At 39.9% G+C, this 19,318-nt stretch overlaps 1 protein-coding gene across 1 annotated transcript; it reads right to left on the minus strand.

The window, feature by feature from the left end:
* Nucleotides 1-1,550: 1,550 nt before the first annotated feature.
* Nucleotides 1,551-18,111, minus strand: LOC306773329 (sortilin; the record flags this gene model as incomplete). The annotated part of the gene is made up of 21 exons (XM_079263119.1): nucleotides 1,551-1,565; nucleotides 1,655-1,772; nucleotides 1,850-1,956; nucleotides 2,036-2,180; nucleotides 2,267-2,383; nucleotides 3,817-4,009; nucleotides 4,633-4,826; nucleotides 4,914-5,088; nucleotides 5,179-5,278; nucleotides 5,364-5,461; nucleotides 7,647-7,799; nucleotides 12,087-12,147; nucleotides 13,466-13,549; nucleotides 13,649-13,785; nucleotides 15,610-15,656; nucleotides 15,845-15,918; nucleotides 16,081-16,248; nucleotides 16,720-16,816; nucleotides 16,895-16,971; nucleotides 17,126-17,188; nucleotides 17,854-18,111. The coding sequence occupies 21 exons, from the start codon at nucleotides 18,109-18,111 to the stop codon at nucleotides 1,551-1,553; spliced, it is 2,481 nt and encodes an 826-aa protein (XP_079119245.1).
* Between the last annotated feature and the right edge of the window lie 1,207 nt (nucleotides 18,112-19,318).

A 19,318-nucleotide genomic window follows, 5' to 3' on the forward strand; every position in this document is an offset into this window, starting at 1 on the left:
TTGTGAAGTTAAAATTTTTCATTTATCTGTAGAAACCTGAAGCTATAAAGATTAAATTTGTGGTTTTAAAGGATTTTGATAACCCAACTGAAAATTGTAATGACAATTATTTAAACACATGTAATAATTTCTTTAATAATGCCACATTCTTTAATGGGGTTGCAATAAATCTCTAATAGAATTTGTATCTTTTCTTTATTTTATAATCAACCCTAAACACAACAGTGCCCCTTGATATACTCTTACTTGCAAACAGGACTTGATTTTGTATCTTTAATATGCTTTTGTTTTATTTTTGCAAACATAATCGCATATAATTGAAAATAAAACCTTCGGGTTTATAAACTTTTGTTACAGATTTTATTTTCCACATGCCCATTGCTTCAAGAACAGAATCTACAGCTTGTAGACAAACCCTTTATTTTGCAGTTTTACTTGATTTGTCAATTTTTCTGTCATTTGTCAATGACAAACATCAATCCAATATTGTTTATGAAAAGATTTATTGCTGGAGCTTCTACAAAGGTGATTCATATAATTCAGTCCTTTTGTGAACTTTCATTCATAAAGAACAGAAAATTATTAAAATAGTAATTACAACAGAAATAAACATAAAGCAAGCTCCTTGACAACTATATCCAAATTAATTAAATGTAAAACATGACAAACATTTAACCAAAAAAATACATATGGGGGTTGCTTTACATTTCATTCAGCAACTGCCTGTGCATGAATATAAGTAACCTGCTTATAAACGTTGCTATGACACAAATTGTGTAATTTGACCAAGCATAAATAAATATTTGACTGTACAGTAAAAATATACTATAAGAGTTTCTTTCATCTTACAGCATATACAATTATTTCCCTTGAATTGGTGAAAGAATTCAGTCTGAGTGAGACATCTCTCAGTTAACATCTTTGTTAAGGAATGCCAACGTTCGTTTTCTTCTTCTTTATTGAATTTTAGGTAGAAAGGACCTGATTTGCTGCTCATAGCGCCCCCAACAGTTCGCAAGTAGGTATTGTAAAGCAGAGTTGAGACCCTACTGATGAGAGAAACATCCCACCAGCTTTACTTCCACACAAATAAACTTCCCAAGTTACTGACATTAAAACAAGTATATTTCCATCTTAGTTTCCAAAAATGTTGTGTTTAAATGAAATGGTAGCTATTATATCTCATTTATTTATTTTTCTTTTCCTAGAGTTTCTCCACATATAAAATCTAGCCCTTTCTTCCACTTAAAGACAATTGAGAGAACATGGTAGAAGGAACTTTGTGTTTTTGGGGAATGCACATTATATAAAATAAACAAAGCAGAATATGAGGTGCAAAACAGTATATGAAAACTGAAAATACTGTACAAATAAAAAAAATAAAAAAAACAAAGAAATAATTAGCTTAATAAATTAACATTCTTTTTTTTTTTCTCATAAGAAAGCAGAACTTGATGCAACAATCCTCCAAAATAAAATGCAGATTGCAGTCTTTTCAGCACAGCTGGTTTCAATTGTTCATGTTATCCACTTAAATTGAATGCCACGTGTCATTCAAGAAGATCCTGGCAAAAAGAAAAGATAAAAGTATCAGTAAGAAACAGGAAAATGAATTTAGCAAACTACAGAATGAATTATGATAGTTATAAATTACGTCATCTGAGTCTTGGTGGCAGGCTGTGCCATTGCTGCTGGTGCCGCTGTCAAGATCCCGTGCAATGCAATTATTATCATCCTGAATGCGTAGGTTGGAGAAACGGTACACAGGTGCCCTGTAAAAAAAAAAATACATGACTGGCTCCTGCTTCGAGTCTAAAGGAGGGCATACAGCAGTTTGCGTCTTACTCACCTGGTTCTAGAAACCACTCTTCTGACAGCAAGCACCGCAGAGATGATCGCTACGATGACAACGACAACTGCTCCTGTACACACCAGGATCAACACCAGCCTTTCTCGCTTGAAAATACAAAAAACAGCTGATATATCATGGAAATAACTATAATGAAGAAGCAAAGAGCCTGGCAAACCTACTCACCGGTGTGTCAAAGTGTGTTACTGAAGATGTAGACTTGGAAGGAGGCCCTGGGCTGGTTTTCACACCACATGGTCGGATGACTGTCTGTTCTGCAAGATGAGGAGCGAATCCCCCCTCACACCTGTCACTCGGAACTTTACGATACCTATAAACATGTAGAAAATGCTAAAAGATGTGGAAGAATGTGGTGAGTGGACACTGATCTTCAGCTTGAACAGAAGTCACAGTTACCCTGCTGTGAGAAGCTCATCCTCCTCCCCATTCAGACACATCTCCAAGGTCTTATTTGCAGCACTTGGTTGTCTCACACACTCTGAAGTGTTCAAGTGACGATAGTAACCATAATCACTGTTGTAAAGGAGAAAGAGAAATTTCCTCAACAAACTGAGACTCAGACTCTTGCTGGTGATTAAACTGTAAAACAGTTAAAACTGCCTTTATGAAAAAAGTTGGAATTTGAAGAAAAAATGTTATAAAAACTTAAATATGTAATTTGCTCATTTGTTTATTGTTAGTTAATTTAAAATGTGATGACAGAAACATGTTAGTGAAAAGTTAGAATGAGAATTAGTTTGGCATCTTTCACTGATCAAATCCTGACAGATTCCTCCTAATCTTTGATACCCCAGAGCCAAACACAGTTTTTCCTAAAGCAGCTACTAAAGCGCACATGTTCGCTGTCTTCCTGTCCATCAGCTCATGCCCAGATAACCCTGTAAACTTTCTGAATCTCTTTCGCCTGGTAAAATATTCGTTGACATCTTTGGAAGCAGCAGTGAACAGTGTTGAGTGAAAATGCTTTTCAGAGGTCTTCCTGATGTTTTTCATTCAGTGTTCCGGAGGGATACACAAGTCACCCAACAATGGTTACTACGCTCGGCCTTTTATGTACTAAATATTACCCATTTTCTCACATTCTTTTTATAGTTTTATGCCCTGTAAACCTTGAAATACCAAAACTATTTACAACACTGAAATGGAAAAAAGAACTGTGACTCATCTTTTCTTGGAAAAACTAACCCTTTATAGAGGTGTGCCTTTTTATACCAATTTGTGGCACCCTTACCTCCCATTAATTAATCTGTTACTAGTAGAATAAAAAAAAGTTCTTTTTATGGTATGAATTAAATTAGCTGATTGTCGGAGCCTAAATCCATTTTCTATTAATTAAGAACTTAAGTTATAAATGACTTAAAGACTTCATATTTGTTTTTTTTAGTGTATTTAAAATGCATGTCATTTTATTTGATTTAAAACGAAGATAACATTTTTCATGCTTTGTTAAGTTCATGTCAAAATGTCTTCTAAGTTAGAGGATGCAGTGATTCTACGGTGATTTGCATATTAGATTAGCTCGGCATGCAGTGGGTGCCTGTCGGAGATTACCGGGGATGACAGGCAAGTGTGGGGGAAAGCCGCACAGCTTTTTTTTTTTTTTTACCTCTCATTCTCTATTTTATTTCTTTTAATTATATTGTTTTTCATACTTTTGAGAACTGCTGAACAAATTGCTGTCAGAGTTTCAAGTAAACTATTCAACTGAATCCTGTGGAGTTTTTTTTTTTTTTAATTGCTTGGTTGTGTGGATTATGAGGGATTAGAGCATCAAACTAAGGCTTCATTAAGGAAACTACACTGACACTCTCCAGATTAAATTAATGAGTGCTCAAATAAACACATTTCAGGTTTAAGATTTTTATTCCTCTTCATAAAAATTCCCCAACTTTTCTGATTATTAGTGGCATCCATGCAGTTCTAAAAAAACAGTGCATCTTACATACCATATGAAGTCCTCTCTGGTGCATAAACAGGAGCTTTGCTTCTTGCTCACCACAAAGTTTCGTCCGTTTCTGCACACAGACTCCTTCTTTAACCTCCTGTAAGTCTCTTTCATACCCAGAATGCAGCCATTTCTCTCCGACTCTACTCCATCTGTCGAATGAGCCAACCACTCCTCATAGTCCTGGTCATTACCTAATAAATTAAATGATAATGGTGACAGTCATGTGTAACCATCTAATAACAAAATAACTCTAAATGTACCATTTAAAGACAAAATTGTACAGTATATTTATAGTATCATGTGAACCGGTTAAGCAAACGTGCAGCATTTGAGTTGCCACATCACACATAATTACAGCAAATTCGTAACACTCGTGTAACGAAGCCAAACAGTTCAGAAAAAAACCTAGAAAAAGGTCCTTTAGGAATGTGGCTACAATAATCATTTCAAGTTCATTCAAATAAGTTGAAAGAGCAAAGTGGAGAGGGGAAAACTGCTGTAATTTTGGCAGAAACTGTGGTCACGTAGAACCCCTTTAGACACTGCAGAGATAAGTTAAGAAAGAAGATTAAAGACTGGATTTACTCTTATAAATAATGCTATATGAAAAGAGGGAAACCAAAGTTCATACAACAAACAACAATACAAAAAGTCCACCTTTAATCTACAGACCACCAGGTGATTTCAGCACATACAAATAGTTGGCACTGATTGGTGCCATTGACTCTCTGATGACTGAATTGTTAATGCACTGTTGTGGCTCTAGTTCTATGTGATATGGTTAAAGATGCAATTAAAGTTTATCTTGACTTACATTCTCTGGTAATGAGGCTCTGGAAATCAATGGTGATGGCCACCCACATGGGCTGGCCGTCTTCTTCAGGTCTAAAGCCCCACACGCTGACATTCATAGCCTTGGTGCCAGGCTCAGATGCTAGGCCAGCAAAGAAGAAAGGCTGCTTAGTAAAATTGTACAACTTCCAGCACTGGCCTTCATCAGTGGAGAATCTGGTGGTAAAAACAGCTTAAATTAAACCCAGTTTAGAAAGTGAAATTCCCTAGAACTACCAGAGGTAAAATAAATCTTTCAAGTACTTGATAGTCTTGACTTGTCCTTCACGGTGGGCCTCCACGGCCACAATGAGCCCCCCAGAGTTCAATATGCTGTAGTGATGAGGGCCCCTCAGTGAACCCCTCCAGTTGTAGCCCCCGTCTGATGACACAAACACATCTGGGTGCTGCCATGCTGACAGAGAATCGCCCACACCACCTGGTGAAAAGAGATCTTTCTTTCACATTTGATCATATATTTGATTTGGGACTGAAAGTCTTGTTTGGCCATAAATGCTCTTAAAATTACCGTGAGCGATAACAAGACCGATGGCAGTCGGCTCAGACAGAGCCAGCATGGGGACTATGTGGTTCTTTCGACTGTGTTCTCCATGAATATGAAGGTTGCACTGGGAAAAAAAAAACTAAATGTTTTCTGACCTGGATTTTTAAAAAACAAGGCTGTGTTAAGACTTTTTTTTCCATTAAACATACACTTTTTACATGATCTCCACAATCCACATTCTCAGGCTTGTTAAGCTGCCTCCACGTCCCTCCTCTGTTGAAGGAAATTACAGATCTTATACGGCCATCTGCAACAGAACAAAGGATCTTAGTTATTATTAGATTTACTTGTTTTTCTCAGAAGATAACTAAGTTAGAATGAGAGTAGATAAGTTAGAATAGAGGGAGCACTTTTAATTTTTTGAACTGCTCATAGAGCGTTGGGGCAGATTATTGAAATTATGGTGTAGAATTGTAATTTCATTATGATATGATTGTTTTTGGTGTGTAGAAAGTACAACATAATCTTATTATCACCACCACTGTACGGTGAATAAACCACCTTATACATAAGGCATCTCTGGATGTGTCTCCTTCTGACAGAGGACACTGCACCAGCCCATTCCAGCAGCTAGCAGATGTGCAGTATTCTTTCCAATCTGATAAAGTAAGAAATAACTTGAAACAATGACAAAATGAAGTGTTAAAAAATGCAGAGAGACGAATGCTTTCTCAAAACAAGAAAGGAGGTGGGAAGTTCTATTGAGCAGACATATTAGGTTAATGTCACTTGTGGAATTTGAACCCATGACTTCCAGAGCCATAGTTCTGTCCCATTAACACTAGGCCACCTCCTATAACATGCATATATGAATGCAAAAAGATAAAACTCTTCTATTGTGAAGAGGATTCATTCTATATTAGTGCACTTGTAGATATCAAAGAAAGTTATTGAATATTTGACGATAATGTTATGAAGAACTAAAGATGGTTAAAAAAATCTTTGCAGAAATAATTATTAAATGTCATCTAATCACAGAATTATGTTTAAATGTTGCATCAACCATTTGCCACTAACTATGTAACTTTGGCTACTACAGACAGATCTGTTGATCAACTGTAATGCACCATAGACTGAAGAGCATGCTGTTTCTCTTATTTCTGGTCTTAGAGTGCCTGTGGACCTTGTCTTACTTATGCAGTTTTTCAAACTTTGCTCAATGCAGCACAGCTGAAGGCAATAAAGTGAACAAAGACACTTGCAATACTCTGGAGGGCTTTTCTTTTTTAAACAATTTGCAAAAAGACTTACCTGACACCAACTAAGCTAATTTAGATTGTAATAAACAGACACTACTGGTTGAAGAACTCAGCTGTAACTTGACACAGTGTGAATGGAAGCAGCTTTAAAAAAAAAGTGAAGTTTCTCCATGAATTTATGTAAAACTTGCTGGATTCAAAGAGGCACACATCAGAGATAGAGGTAGGAGCAGCTCTATTTGTACATGGCTGTTGCGAGACCCCACCATGGAGGGAGAGACTGAAAGTAGTTAGTTTTAAATTGATGCAATGTACCGGACACTGGAAACTGGTGCAAACAGAAAGAGAATCCGCAAGGCATGCTGGGAAGCTCCACCTACCAATGCCGAACAGTTGACTACTGAGTTGACTTGATGTAACAGGGTTACCCACCCCTCTTTTTAAAAAAAGAATAAATTGCAAAAGTCTTAGCTGATACAAAGAGTTGTATATGGATCTATTTCCTTTGGCACAGTAACTCTCATGAGGTGGTTTTTCAGACGTTTTGATATAGAAATATATCACATAATTGTCATGGAACCACTTTTTTCACATTTACGTGTTCCCGGACGTGACGGGGGTTGTGATCAGTTCATTTCCAGTAAAGATGGTGTGGTGTGGAACAAAATAATGCTACGTGGCTACCTTGCATGAGCCGCAAGTGTCACAAAATCTCGTCACCTAAATGAGATTTTGACACTTGAGGCTTATGCGCTAAACACTGTACAATGGAAACACCTGCAAATTGCAATTGTTGTTTGTCAAAACACATAAATATCATTTATGTTTTGCAAAAATATGTAAAAGTAACGCAGCTACAATTTCTAACATGCTAAGCTGCTGATAAAAGAATAAATTTCTTAGTTATTTTGGTTGTATGAGTATGCAATTACACTTCAATACTTTAAAAAAAAAAGCTAATATACGTAGAAATATAGAAGTTTGGATATTTTTCATCTAACCCCTTTTGAATTTAGATGAGTCTTTAAATGCAACTAAAAAGCCCAGTTTTAGTCAGATTAACACAAATATCTAAGAAATATGACCAACCTTGGAACTGACTGAAGAATTTCTTTGCAATTTTAATGAGAAATTAGTTAAAAAAAAAAAAAAAAAAAAAAAAAAAAAAGAGCTGCAGTTTAAATACAACTGAGTGCACAGGTGGATGAAGATCGAGATGGAAAAAGAACTTACCCACATCAAGTTTATTAGTTAGGTAAACTCCTCTTAGTGACGTAATGTTGGTGAAATCACTCTTCCTCTGCCCATCAAACAGGTGGCGCTCCAGTGACTTAGTAAATAAGATCCCACGATCATCTGAAGTGTACATGGTCCCAAAGTAAGTATCTGGTGTAAAGCAGAAAACACAACCGTCTTTGTCAGGTGGGTAGAGCTCAGGTTCAGCTAGAAGACCATGCAACAAACTATATATGTGTTGAAGCTCAGTGTGACCACTTGGTTTATTTTTTGCCATTTTGATGGCACCTCCCATGAGCTCACCATGTGCGGGAGGAGCTGTGGGGGTCAGGTGCAATGTGAGCTGGGAAGCAGCAAGAGGCAGAAAACCTTCGGTCCAATCCACAGCTGCAGAAACTGGCGCTCGGGACGTGGAATGTCACCTTTCTAGTGGGGAAGGAGCCTGAGCTTGTGCGCGAGGTGAGTGGTTCCGGGTAGATATAGTTGGACTCACCTCAATGCATGGCTTGGGCTCTGGAACCAGTACCCTCAAGAGGGGCTGGAACTTATTCCACTCTGGAGTTGCTTATGGTGAGAGGCGCCAAGCACGTGTGGGCATTGTTATTAGCCCCCGGCTTGGTCCCGATACATTGGGGTTTACCCCAGTGGCTGAAAGGGTAGTTTTCCTCCGCCTTCGAGTGGGGGGACAGGTCCCGACTGTTATCTGTGCTTATGCACTGAACAGCAGTTCAGAGTACCCACCCTTTCCGGAGTCCTTGGAGGGAGTGTTGAAGGGTACTCCTTCTTGGGACTCCCTTGTTCTTCTGCTGGGGGACTTCAATGGTGTTGTGGGCAATGACAGTGAGACTAGGAGGGGAGTGATTGGGAGGCATGGTCCCCCCTCTGAACCTAAATGGTGTTTTGTTGTTGGACTTCTGTGCTCGTCATGGATTGTCCATAACCACAACTATGTTTAAACATAAGAGTGTCCATATGTACACCTGGCATCAGGACTCCCTGGGCCACAGTTCAATGCTTAATTTTGTAGTAGTATAATTGGACCTGCGGTCACAGGCCTTGGACACTCGGGTGAAGAGGGGGGCGGAACTGTCAACTGATCACCACCTGGTGGTCAGTTAGCTCAGTTGGTGGGGAGGAAGCTGGTCAGTGTTGTGAGGGTCTGTTGGGAACGTCTGGCAGAGTCCCCTGTCAGAGCGAGCTTCAAGTCCCACCTTCAGCAGAGCTTCAACCATGTTCCGAGTGAGGCGGGGGACATTGAGTTTGAGCGGGCTGTGTTCCGTGCCTCTATTGTTGAGGCAGTTGTAAGGTCATTGGTGCCTGTCGTGACGGTAATCCCAGGACTCATTGGTGGACACCAGCAGTGAGGGATGCCATAAAGATGAAGAAGGAGTCCTATCGGGCCGTCTTGGCCTGTGGGACTTTGGAGGCAGCTGATAAGTACCAGGAGGCTAAGCGGCATGCGGTTTCGGCTGTCGCCAAGGCAAAAACTCGGGTGTGGGAGGAGTTCAGCAAGGCCATGGAGAAAGACTTCTGGATGGCTTGGAGGCGATTCTGGTCAACTATCCGGTGACTCAGGAGGGGGAAGCAGTGCACCATCAATACTGTGTACAGTGGAGATGGGGAGCTGCTGACTTCAACTCGGGACATTGTCGGTGGGTCGGTGGAAGGAATACTTCGAAGACTTCCTCAATCCTACCAACACGTCTTCTGGTGAGGAAGCAGAGCTCGGGGACTCAGGGGTGGACTCTCCTATCTCTGGGGCTGAAGTTGCTGAGGTGGTTAAAAAGCTCCTTGGTGGCAAGGCCCCAGGGGTGGATGAGATCTGCCCGGAGTTCCTTAAGGCTCTGGATGCTGTGGGGCTGTCCTGGCTGACACGCCTCTGCAGCAATACGTGGACATCGGGGACAGTGCCTCTGGACTGGCAGACTGGAGTGGTGGTCCCCCTTTTTAAGAAGGGGGACTGGGGGGTGTGCTCCAGTTACAGGGGATTCACACTCCTCAGCCTCCCCGGTAAGGTTTATTCAGGGGTCCTGGAGAGGAGGTTCCTTCAGATAGTCAAATCTCAGATTGAGGAGAAACAGTGTGGTTTTTGTCCTGGTCGCAGAACAGTGGACCAGCTCATAGTCTACATGTGCTTTGTGGACCTGGAGAAGGCATTCAGCGTGTCCTCCAGGGACTCCTGTGGGGGGTACTCCAGGAGTATGGGGTACCGGACCCCTAGTAAGAGCTATCCATTCCCTGCACGACAGGTGTAAGAGCTTGGTCCGCATTGCCAGACAGAATGGACAGAATTTCTAGGCGCAGCCGAGGTATTGAGGGAATCCGGCTTGGTGGCCTCAGGATTGGGTCTTTGCTTTTTGCAGATGACGTGGTCCTGTTGGCTTCATCTGGCCGTGATCTCCAGCTCTCGCTTGAGCGATTCGCAGCCAAGTGTGATACAGCTGGGATGGGAATCAGCACCTCCAAATCTGAGAGCATGGTCCTCAGCCGGAGTAGGGTGGGTTTCCCTCTACGGGTCTAAAGTGAGGTCCTGTCTCAAGTGGAGGAGTGTAAATATCTCGGGGTCTTGTTCACTAGTTAGGGAAGGATGAAGCGAGAGATCGACAGACGGATCGGTGAGGCGTCTGCAGTAATGCAGACTCTGTGCCAGTCTGTCATGATGAAGAAGGAGCTGAGCCAAAAGGCAAAGCTCTCAATTTACCAGTCGATCTACGTTCCTACCCTCACCTATGGTCAGGAGCTGTAGATCGTGACCGAAAGAACGAGATCTCGTATACAGGCGGCTGAAATGAGTTTCCTCCACAGGGTGGCCGGGCTCACCCTTAGGGTGATGAGCTCGGTCATCCGGGAGGGGCTCAGAGTGAAGCCGCTGCTCCTCCGCATCGAGAGGAACCAGTTGAGGTAGCTCGGGCATCTGGTCAGGATGCCACCTGGATGCCTCCCTGGTGAGGTGTTCTGGGCACGTCCCTCCAAGGGGAGACCCAGGACACGCTGGAGGGATTATATCTCTCGGCTGGCCTGGGAAGGACTTGGGATCCCCCCCGCAGAGTTGGCAAATGTGGCTGGGGAGAGGGAAGTCTGGGTTTCCCTGCTTAGGCTGCTTGGTAAGCAGTAGAAGATGGATGGATGGATGGCATTTTGATTGCTGCAACAAATAAAGTTGCACAGGAAACTGTGTAAAATGTAAACTAAAACAGAATGCAGTGATATGCAGATCTCATCAACCTTTGTACATTTCATTAGTACTTGTTGTACAACATATCAGATGTTGAAACTGAAATGATTTCCAGTTGAGAATCACGTCTGGTTTACATACTGTGCTGCTTGAGGACCCCCCGATTACCAGCATCCAGTTTGAGCTGCAGTGTTGTCTAAGCACACAGAGATTCCTTCTGATTCTCTGAAACTTTTGTTGATATTTTACACTATATATGGAGGGATGTTGGTGAATTCCTATCCATTTTTACACCTGAGAAACTCTCGCTCTCTAAAATACTCCTCTTATGCCCAGTCATGCTACTTAGATTAAACTAATGCTCTTTGCACAGATGTGTTGCTGCCATCAGATCAGAAGCAATTTTCCATCAGTGAAATGTCTCAGTTTCAACATCTGATATGTTGTTTTTGTTCTGTTATTAATAAAAACTGGAATTATGAGCTTGGCAAATCACTACTTTCTGGTTTTACTTGCATTTTACACACCATCCCAACTTTTTGGAGAACTTAGATCAGAAAAGAGAGCCAGTTCCTGTCAACTGGTGACAAAGAACTTTCTAATTCAGAATCAAGTTATCATCAATCATAATTTATATGTTAAGCTCACACATGTGTCAAGTAATGCATGAAGTGCAAGACAAGCAAAGCTGATAGCAGTGATGTACGTGGTCTTGTGTGTGTAGTTGTGTTACATCCTGATTCAAAGATACAATTGTCAGCTGTGTATAGTGTAACCCTAACCTCCCTCTTGCCAGGTGACAAAAGCTATATTCCTTCTACCCCAAACCTCCCCTCTTCATCCCTGCAGCTTAAAAAATCCCTTGATCTGTCCTAAACAGTGATAACTGGAGTGAAATGCGAAGGAAAAATGGAATTATGAATGAGTAAAAGAATAGACGACAGAAGAAAGCGTAGGGAGAAAGAGGGTAGAAGAGAAGGAAAAGCACAAAGACGCTGTGCAGGAAAGGCATGAACAAACACACACACACTTAGCTGATTTGTCAGCAGCACTGAGAACTTGCGAGACCAGTTCCAGTTGAGTATTTCCATTACAACAAAAAGAGGCTGAGAGCTATAAATTTCATCCTGTGCGGGCAAACTCACAAATATGTGTCAGGCATTTTGCTAAGCCTTTGTAGGTGTGTGCCATGTATCCTGAATGGAAAATATGGACAAAGAGACTAACTGTTCTGTGAGTGTGTTGCCTTATTAGTGTGATACCTCCTGGGTTGTCCACATGCATGAAGAGCATATCCTCATCTCCATCGAGGATGGAGTAAAACTGCAAACACAGAGAAGGAGAAAGAGAGAAAGCACATGTGGGTTAGAAAATCTGCAATTGCAGGGGTTTTCTTCTGTTTGTTTTTGTTTTTGATGACCAATTTAATCTTCACCATAAACTTCATCTAATTATCGTGAGAGACAAACTATGTTTGCAGTGTCAACAAGACATGTGGGTGGGTGTTTCATCAGAGGAGGTGTGTGTTCAGTTGGTGCTGAAAACGGAAATGTTGCCACTTTTGGGTTTTTTTTCTTCTTAAACTGAACAAGCCTCTTTAATGTCACAACAGGCCAACGCATGTGAGTGTGTTGATATTTAGAAAGCATTTGATATAGAAAAAGAGTTCAGGCATAACAGCTGTGTTAGTTATTTCTTCATCAATCAAGCAAGTTAGATATCTGGAATTAAGATCAAAGAAGCTCACAGCAAGAGAAACACACCATCCTGGGGCTGCAAAACACATCCATCACAGAGATAGTTGCAGTATTACAAAACTGTGACTAGCAAAGAAAGAGAACACACAACAGAGAATATTGTTGGATCATCTTATGATCCCTTTTCATAGTAAAGAAAATGTTTACAGCAAGCAGTCAAATGCAGAAAACATCCCAGGAAGTAGGTATATCACTGTCCAATTCTGCCATATCCAGAAGACCTCAGAAAATACAAGATGCAAAGCATTAACAAAATTATTAAACTGGTCAAAAAAGCAGAAATGAAACCAAAGTCCAGCTTTATCCCGTCTGATGAAAAGCAGAGAGTGAGAAGCTTGGAGCCGCTCGTCATCCAAAGTGTAACAGTGTGATCTGAGGAAGCAGTGTGGATTAATGTGCTGTAGTGTTTACTGATAATATGCAGCAGTTTCTGGTGGGTAGCGAGGCAGTAAGTGGAATCCGTCAGCTGATCTAAACCAGACCAGTCTGCATTTCACATGAAGAAAACTTACCCTTCAGCAGAAACGCCCACTTGCTAACAACTAGTTGTTCTCTGTTTTTATTCACTTTTTACTCTTCTCTTGGACTTGTTGTGATAAAATATGTTTATAAACCAGGTATAAATCATATTTGTCAACCGACAGAGGGGGGATCATCAATAAAGTTGTGATTTTTGCTACTGATCCACGTGTTTCCAGCAGCAGGCTCCAGAGGTTAATACCACAACCAAATAGCTACTGTAGGAATATTCTTTCTTCTAGATGCAGTTTTTTTTGGACATTTCCAAATCTTTAAAAAGATCACCCTGAAATTTGGACCTTATTGTTGCTTTCTAAGTCAGTAAAGATGAGCAAGAACATAAAACTATGGTTATTTTCTCTTACCTGCTCAGTGGATGCAGAAGGAAGCAGAGCTTGACTGAAGGTATCTCCTTGGTCTGATGAGAAATACATCACTCGAGGAGATCTCTAGGAATAAAATACTGTCAGTACAGGAATGTGTTGCACATGATTCATAATAGAAAAGCTCATGTGGCAGATTATACATGTCTAGCTCACGCAGCTTACCGAATCCTCCATCACCGAGAAGAACAGAAAAGCTCCAATGTATCCAAAACTGAAAATGTCCTCATGAATTGTGGTGAAGGTTTTTCCCAGATCTTTTGTCCTCTTCAGCAACAAATCTCCTCTCTCATCTGCCTCAACTAGAGTAACAAGAATATAAGCATAATCAATGGAAATATGTCATATAATTGTATCTGCATACAGCATACATATGGACAGGCCATGCATTTTCCATTAGAATAGAATAGCATAAAAGAAAACTATATTTAAAATCTGTTAACGAATGAGATGCATTTGTCTTAGAAATATTGAAGCCACAAAAAGGCACTTCAGGCAAAAGGTGATTTCCACTCACTTTTGCATTTATTGTCTCTTTTGATTCTGTGATAGTCTGTTAATACTCCAAAAATAGCTGCCTCTAGTTGGCATCATATCAAAGTAAAGAATGCATACACTTCTTTAGAATAGTTGCCAAGTATCAAAGACCACCATAAGATAAAATTATATTACCGTATCTGGAAATGAATTACATGTAATGCTGATGTCTACAACCATATTTAGATTTTCATTGCTCTAGCTGCATTTACTCAATGCCAGGCATGAGCTTGGCAAGGCATGTTCAGGGTCTTGAACACTTAACTATTGATATGATCTTGTGAGCATCAAGTCCAACTACGTCCAGTTCATCGGCTCTGTTGTTTGAGTTTCCCTGCTGTGATATCACCAGTTACAATTTACACAAACAATAAAGCAAAAAAAAAAAAAAAAAAGATTTATGAGAGCCTGCAAGTCGTAGCAGAACATCAACCAGTAGCTGACTTGTATGCTGTTTTTTTTATTCAATTTGGCAAAGCACTTGCTTGTTGAAAATGAAAGAACAAAACTTCTTATTGACTGACAGAAGCCTCCAGGCGTACCCCACTAAAAGCAGCCATCATCATTTAGCAGACAAAAGAAAAAGGAGTTTCTCAAACTCAGGTACACTTCAATGTCAAAAAATTGCATTCAGAAAATATGTAGCCTCATGGAACAGTCTCAACATGTGTACACAAGTCTGAATAACAACCCCAGTACACACAAACGCAGAAAAACTGGATCCAAGGAATAAAGGATCCAGAAGAGTCCTTTCGTTAGGTTTTATGATGTGGCATTGGAAAAAATGTAGCTACGCTACATGTGTAATGGTTAGCTATATTTTGTATCTTTTAGCTAGAACTATAGCTGTGCTACATTTTAGGTGTTAGCTACTGTACTAGCTGTCAGCTATATTTGTAGCTATTTGCTATATGTGGTGTTAGCTACATATGTAGTCCTTAGCTAGAACTGTAGGTGTGTTACATTTAGGTGTTAGCTACAATTCTAGCTGTTAGCTATATTGTATCTATTTGCTAAATGTGGATGTTAGCCACATTTATAGCTTTCAGCTAGAATTGTAGCTGTGCATTATTTAAGCGTTAGATACAGTTCTAGCTATTAGCTATATTTGTAGCTATTTGCTAAATGTAGATGTTAGCTAAATTTGCAGCACTTAGCTAGAACTGTGGCTGTGTCACATTTGGGTGTTAGCAACAGTTCTAGCTATTAGCTATATTTGTAGCTATTTGCTACATTTAGGTGTTTGATACAGTTTTAGCACAGAAATGTAAAACCTGAAGTTGTGTTGCAAAGACAGTTGCAAACTGTCTTTATTAATCTAGATTTTGGATGGTGTTTACTGTTGTTTTGACCATCCCTCTTTCTCTGTAATAAACTTAAGATTTTATTTTAAAAAAATATTACATTTAAAATTTTATTTTATTTGGCCCTACATCAGTTTCTCCATGAACAATTATCATTTCAATTAGCATGCATGGTAAATAAATGGCTTTAATACCTTTCATGCACAATATTGAGGATATTTTAGTATCCTCTGACACTTATTTCCATAATTTACTATCTTTTTAAAGTTTGCTGCTTTTTCTTACCTGCGTCTACTCTGCTGCAGCTGAAGAACAGATTTATCCCTGCCCCCCTAATGGAAAGAGTAAGTTACAAACATTAAACACAACCACAAAAAAACATTGCAGCTATATCATGAGGTGTTTTTTTTTTAATCACTTTATTTTTTCATGTATTTGAATAAAACTGCCTCGCGTTGAGCAATTTTAGATTTTTTTAGAGTCAGTGATTCACTTTGATTAATTCCCTGATTATTCTCACCATGAGAAAGAATGCACTCCATCATGCACTTTTGTCCACTGAATGCCAAAGTCCAGAGAAAGCCAAAGACCGCCCTGCAGGAAACAGAGGAATGTTTGCTTTTACTTTAAGGTGTGTCCTTGATGTGTGTGATAATCATCTGTGACTGTGTTTGTGCCTTATTGTACTAAACAAAGGAAACCGCTGATATAAATCTAGAAGAAAGTGGGCAGGGTGGTGACAATGAAGAGGCTCACATCGATGCTGAGGCCCACGAGGTAGTCTGGGTTGAGGAAGTGGTATGTGATTGGTTGAACCAGGTGAAAGGGCAGCTGGATGAACTTGAAAGTTGCACCAGCATCCGTGGAGGTGAAGATGATACCACCAGGATGGTTAACAACAGGAGTGTCTGCAGTCAGTATCACCTGTAATCAAAGTCAGTTAAGGGCTGATGTGAGCAGTATTTCTGATAGTTTAGAAAAAAAACATTTTGTCATGTAAGACATTCAACGATGAACATCACTTTTGTAAGAATTTAATATGAAGTCCTGTTCATGGTCTGTAGATTTCTCTGGAAGTATATTTAAAGATCTCAGTGCTGAGAAGTTGACTGTGTTGTAACATAACATATGTCTTAAGTCAGTTATAGAAGATGCGAGATGTCTTCACACTTTTGTGTCACAACCTCACAAACTTCTCAATCACATGCAAAACAGTAAACAGAAACTGCCCTTGCACCACAAACCCAGGGTCACAAACTTCTTGTTTTCTCTCCTACATCTTCCATCTGTTTTCATTTACATGCTCTCATCTGTGTCATTTACAAAGACAGCAGAGGCCTGTAAAGCCTCCAGTTTGAGAGCCATTTTATTAACAGGATGCAGCCGTTCACTCACAGAGCTCCCAGGTCCAACACTGACTCCAAACTCCTCTCTGATTAAGGTGTGGTTGATACGCTGGGAGATGTCATGGAAGGACTTGCCATAATCCGTACTGATGAAAGCAGAGATACAGATATTAAACAAAATCCAAATACAGTGGGGTGACTGTGGAGACCGGACGGCGGCTCACCTTCGATAAAGTCGTGAGGAGCTTCCTTCCATGAAAGAATCGAGTGGGACGCTGATTGTTGAAAGTACCAAGATCACCTAAGAAATACGGCATAGTTAAAACTTTAAAGACCAGAATCAGATTCTCAGTTTAGGATTCAATCATGATTCAAAGTGAGGGAGATATGCATTCTGAAAGAGGCTTTTGTGGCCATTTTTTCTAAACAAAATGCAAAATATTAAGGCTACTTACACCTGTTCCATCGCCCACCCATGTAAGAATTACATAGGATCCATCATCACCATTAAACCCTGTCTAGGAGAGAAAGAGGAAAGAAAGGTTCACATCTGCACATTTGTCTAGTGTAAAACTATTCTAACACAGAAACTTACAATAACATAAATAGTTAAATGTTAGACCTATCATCTGATAAGCTTTGGTGTAATGTCAAAACAATACCACTGCCTCCCCTTGTCAAGAAAAATGAATCTGTATTATCTGATGGGTAAATTATAACTTTAATCATTAGTGCTGTGATGATATGCGTTTGTTTCAATTCAATTCCTATTTTTGGGGTGCTGATTCGATTTAAACTGTGATTCTCACAATTCTTCGACATTGCTGATTTTTGTAGATTAAAAATAAAAGAAAATCTAGAAAAAAGAATGTTTTTGCTCATCGTTTTTCTTGATTTCGATGAGGATAACAACACAGTAGCCAGATCATGCTGCTATAATGCCCAAGAAGACAAGTAAAGATAAATAAAAACAATAAAAATAACAACAAATTTTAAAGTGGATTAATTTTTTTTAAATAGATTTTTTTATTTTAAAAAAAAAAAAAAGATTTTAATATTGTGAAGCAAAAAAAATCCCGATTTCCGATTTTTTTATTCGATTTTTCCACGCCTATGAATCATCCAATAAACTAATATGTGCCAGATTAAAATTAGTCTGATTGATAATAGAAATAGACCTCACCTCACGAGTGTTGTCCTGTAGAACCTTGATCTCGGCTGGGGTGAGCGGGTTCCGACAGGAGGTGAAGGCTGGACCGTGAGAAGGGCTGGAGGAGCTGATCGTGTCCCTCCTGGAGCGTGCGCGCACCTGTCCCCGGCTCTCATCCCTCTGAGTCCGGCGGAAAGTCACCGTCTTCCCCCAGCTGCTGCTACTCTCAGCCCCAAACAGAAATATGACAGGGACGCACATCCCAGCGAGGACCACGAGTCTCCAGAGCATGTCCACCAGTAGGGACCTCCCAGAATAAAAAATAAATACCGGCTTCACTAATGTCCGAGATGTCCCCCGACACTGTCTCTGTTGGTTGATGGTGTGGCGCTTTGAAAACCAGTGGGGGGTGGGAAGTACTTGAACAGATCATTTAAAAAAAAAAACCCGGTAGTGCTAAGTCAGCAGGTGCTTCTGCCCGCGTCCTGATGTCCTGATGGAGGAAGGATTAAGATTCATGATATGATATGAACGCCTTTTTAGTCACCTTCAGTAAAAAAAAAAAAAAAAAAAAAAAAAAAAGCATGCTGCAACAGTTAGATTGGTGAGGCGTTCATGGACTGCCCAAAATATCAGTAAAAAATAGAGAAAAATAACTAAAAGCTGAAAAATCTCAATAACTTCTCTATTTTATTGTATGAGGTAAAAGCAACAGTTGTAGTTTGGATGAATCAACACAAGATGTCGATGTATATTCACGCATGACCCTCCACGTCCTCTTCACGTCAGTGGGTGCCAAGTGCCCGAGGTGTTTCAGGTGCTTTTAAGCACAACGTTTTATAGCTTGTCAGTGTTTGAACACTTTGCAAGTTATAACATGAATATGACGTTTATTTTCTCAAAACTAAGACCAGCTGTGACATTTTAACTTCTTGTTTTAAACAAGACAAGCTGTTAAACTTCTTGTCTTTAATGTGACTGTATGTCACAATAATTGTAGGTAGTGAAAACAGATTACCACTTTGTAGTGTTTGATTTGCCTTTATATAGCAAGAACAAAAGTCTTGAATCAGGAAGGTGGAGGAGGATTCAGAAGAATCTCGTTTCACTGTCAAAAAGAAGTTTCACATATGCTGTGTCATGAAAGAGAAAGGTTTTGGAAATCCTCAAAGTAAAATCACAAGCTGCTTCCTTTTATTCATGACCTATGTCTATCAGCTGGAATGATAAATGGTTTGCTTTAAAAACTCCTTGTAGTGGTTTTTCTGGTTCCATTATTCTGTGAATGAAGACAAGCTTCTAAGTCAGTCAGCTGGAACTGACTAATTCGTGATAACCTCAGGAAGCTCATAAAAGGCTTTATGGGAGTAAACTTGAATGACTGGTCCTTTTCTTTTATGTGAACGTCCAAAATTACCCCATCTCCAACCCAGTAAGTGGAAATACTTCACAGAAAAACACTCACAACTTTGTTGTTTAGATTGAGAGAGGGATGGGA

This window comes from Telmatherina bonti (genome assembly GCF_933228915.1).
Source record: "Telmatherina bonti genome assembly, chromosome: 23".
Taxonomy (NCBI): domain Eukaryota; kingdom Metazoa; phylum Chordata; class Actinopteri; order Atheriniformes; family Telmatherinidae; genus Telmatherina; species Telmatherina bonti.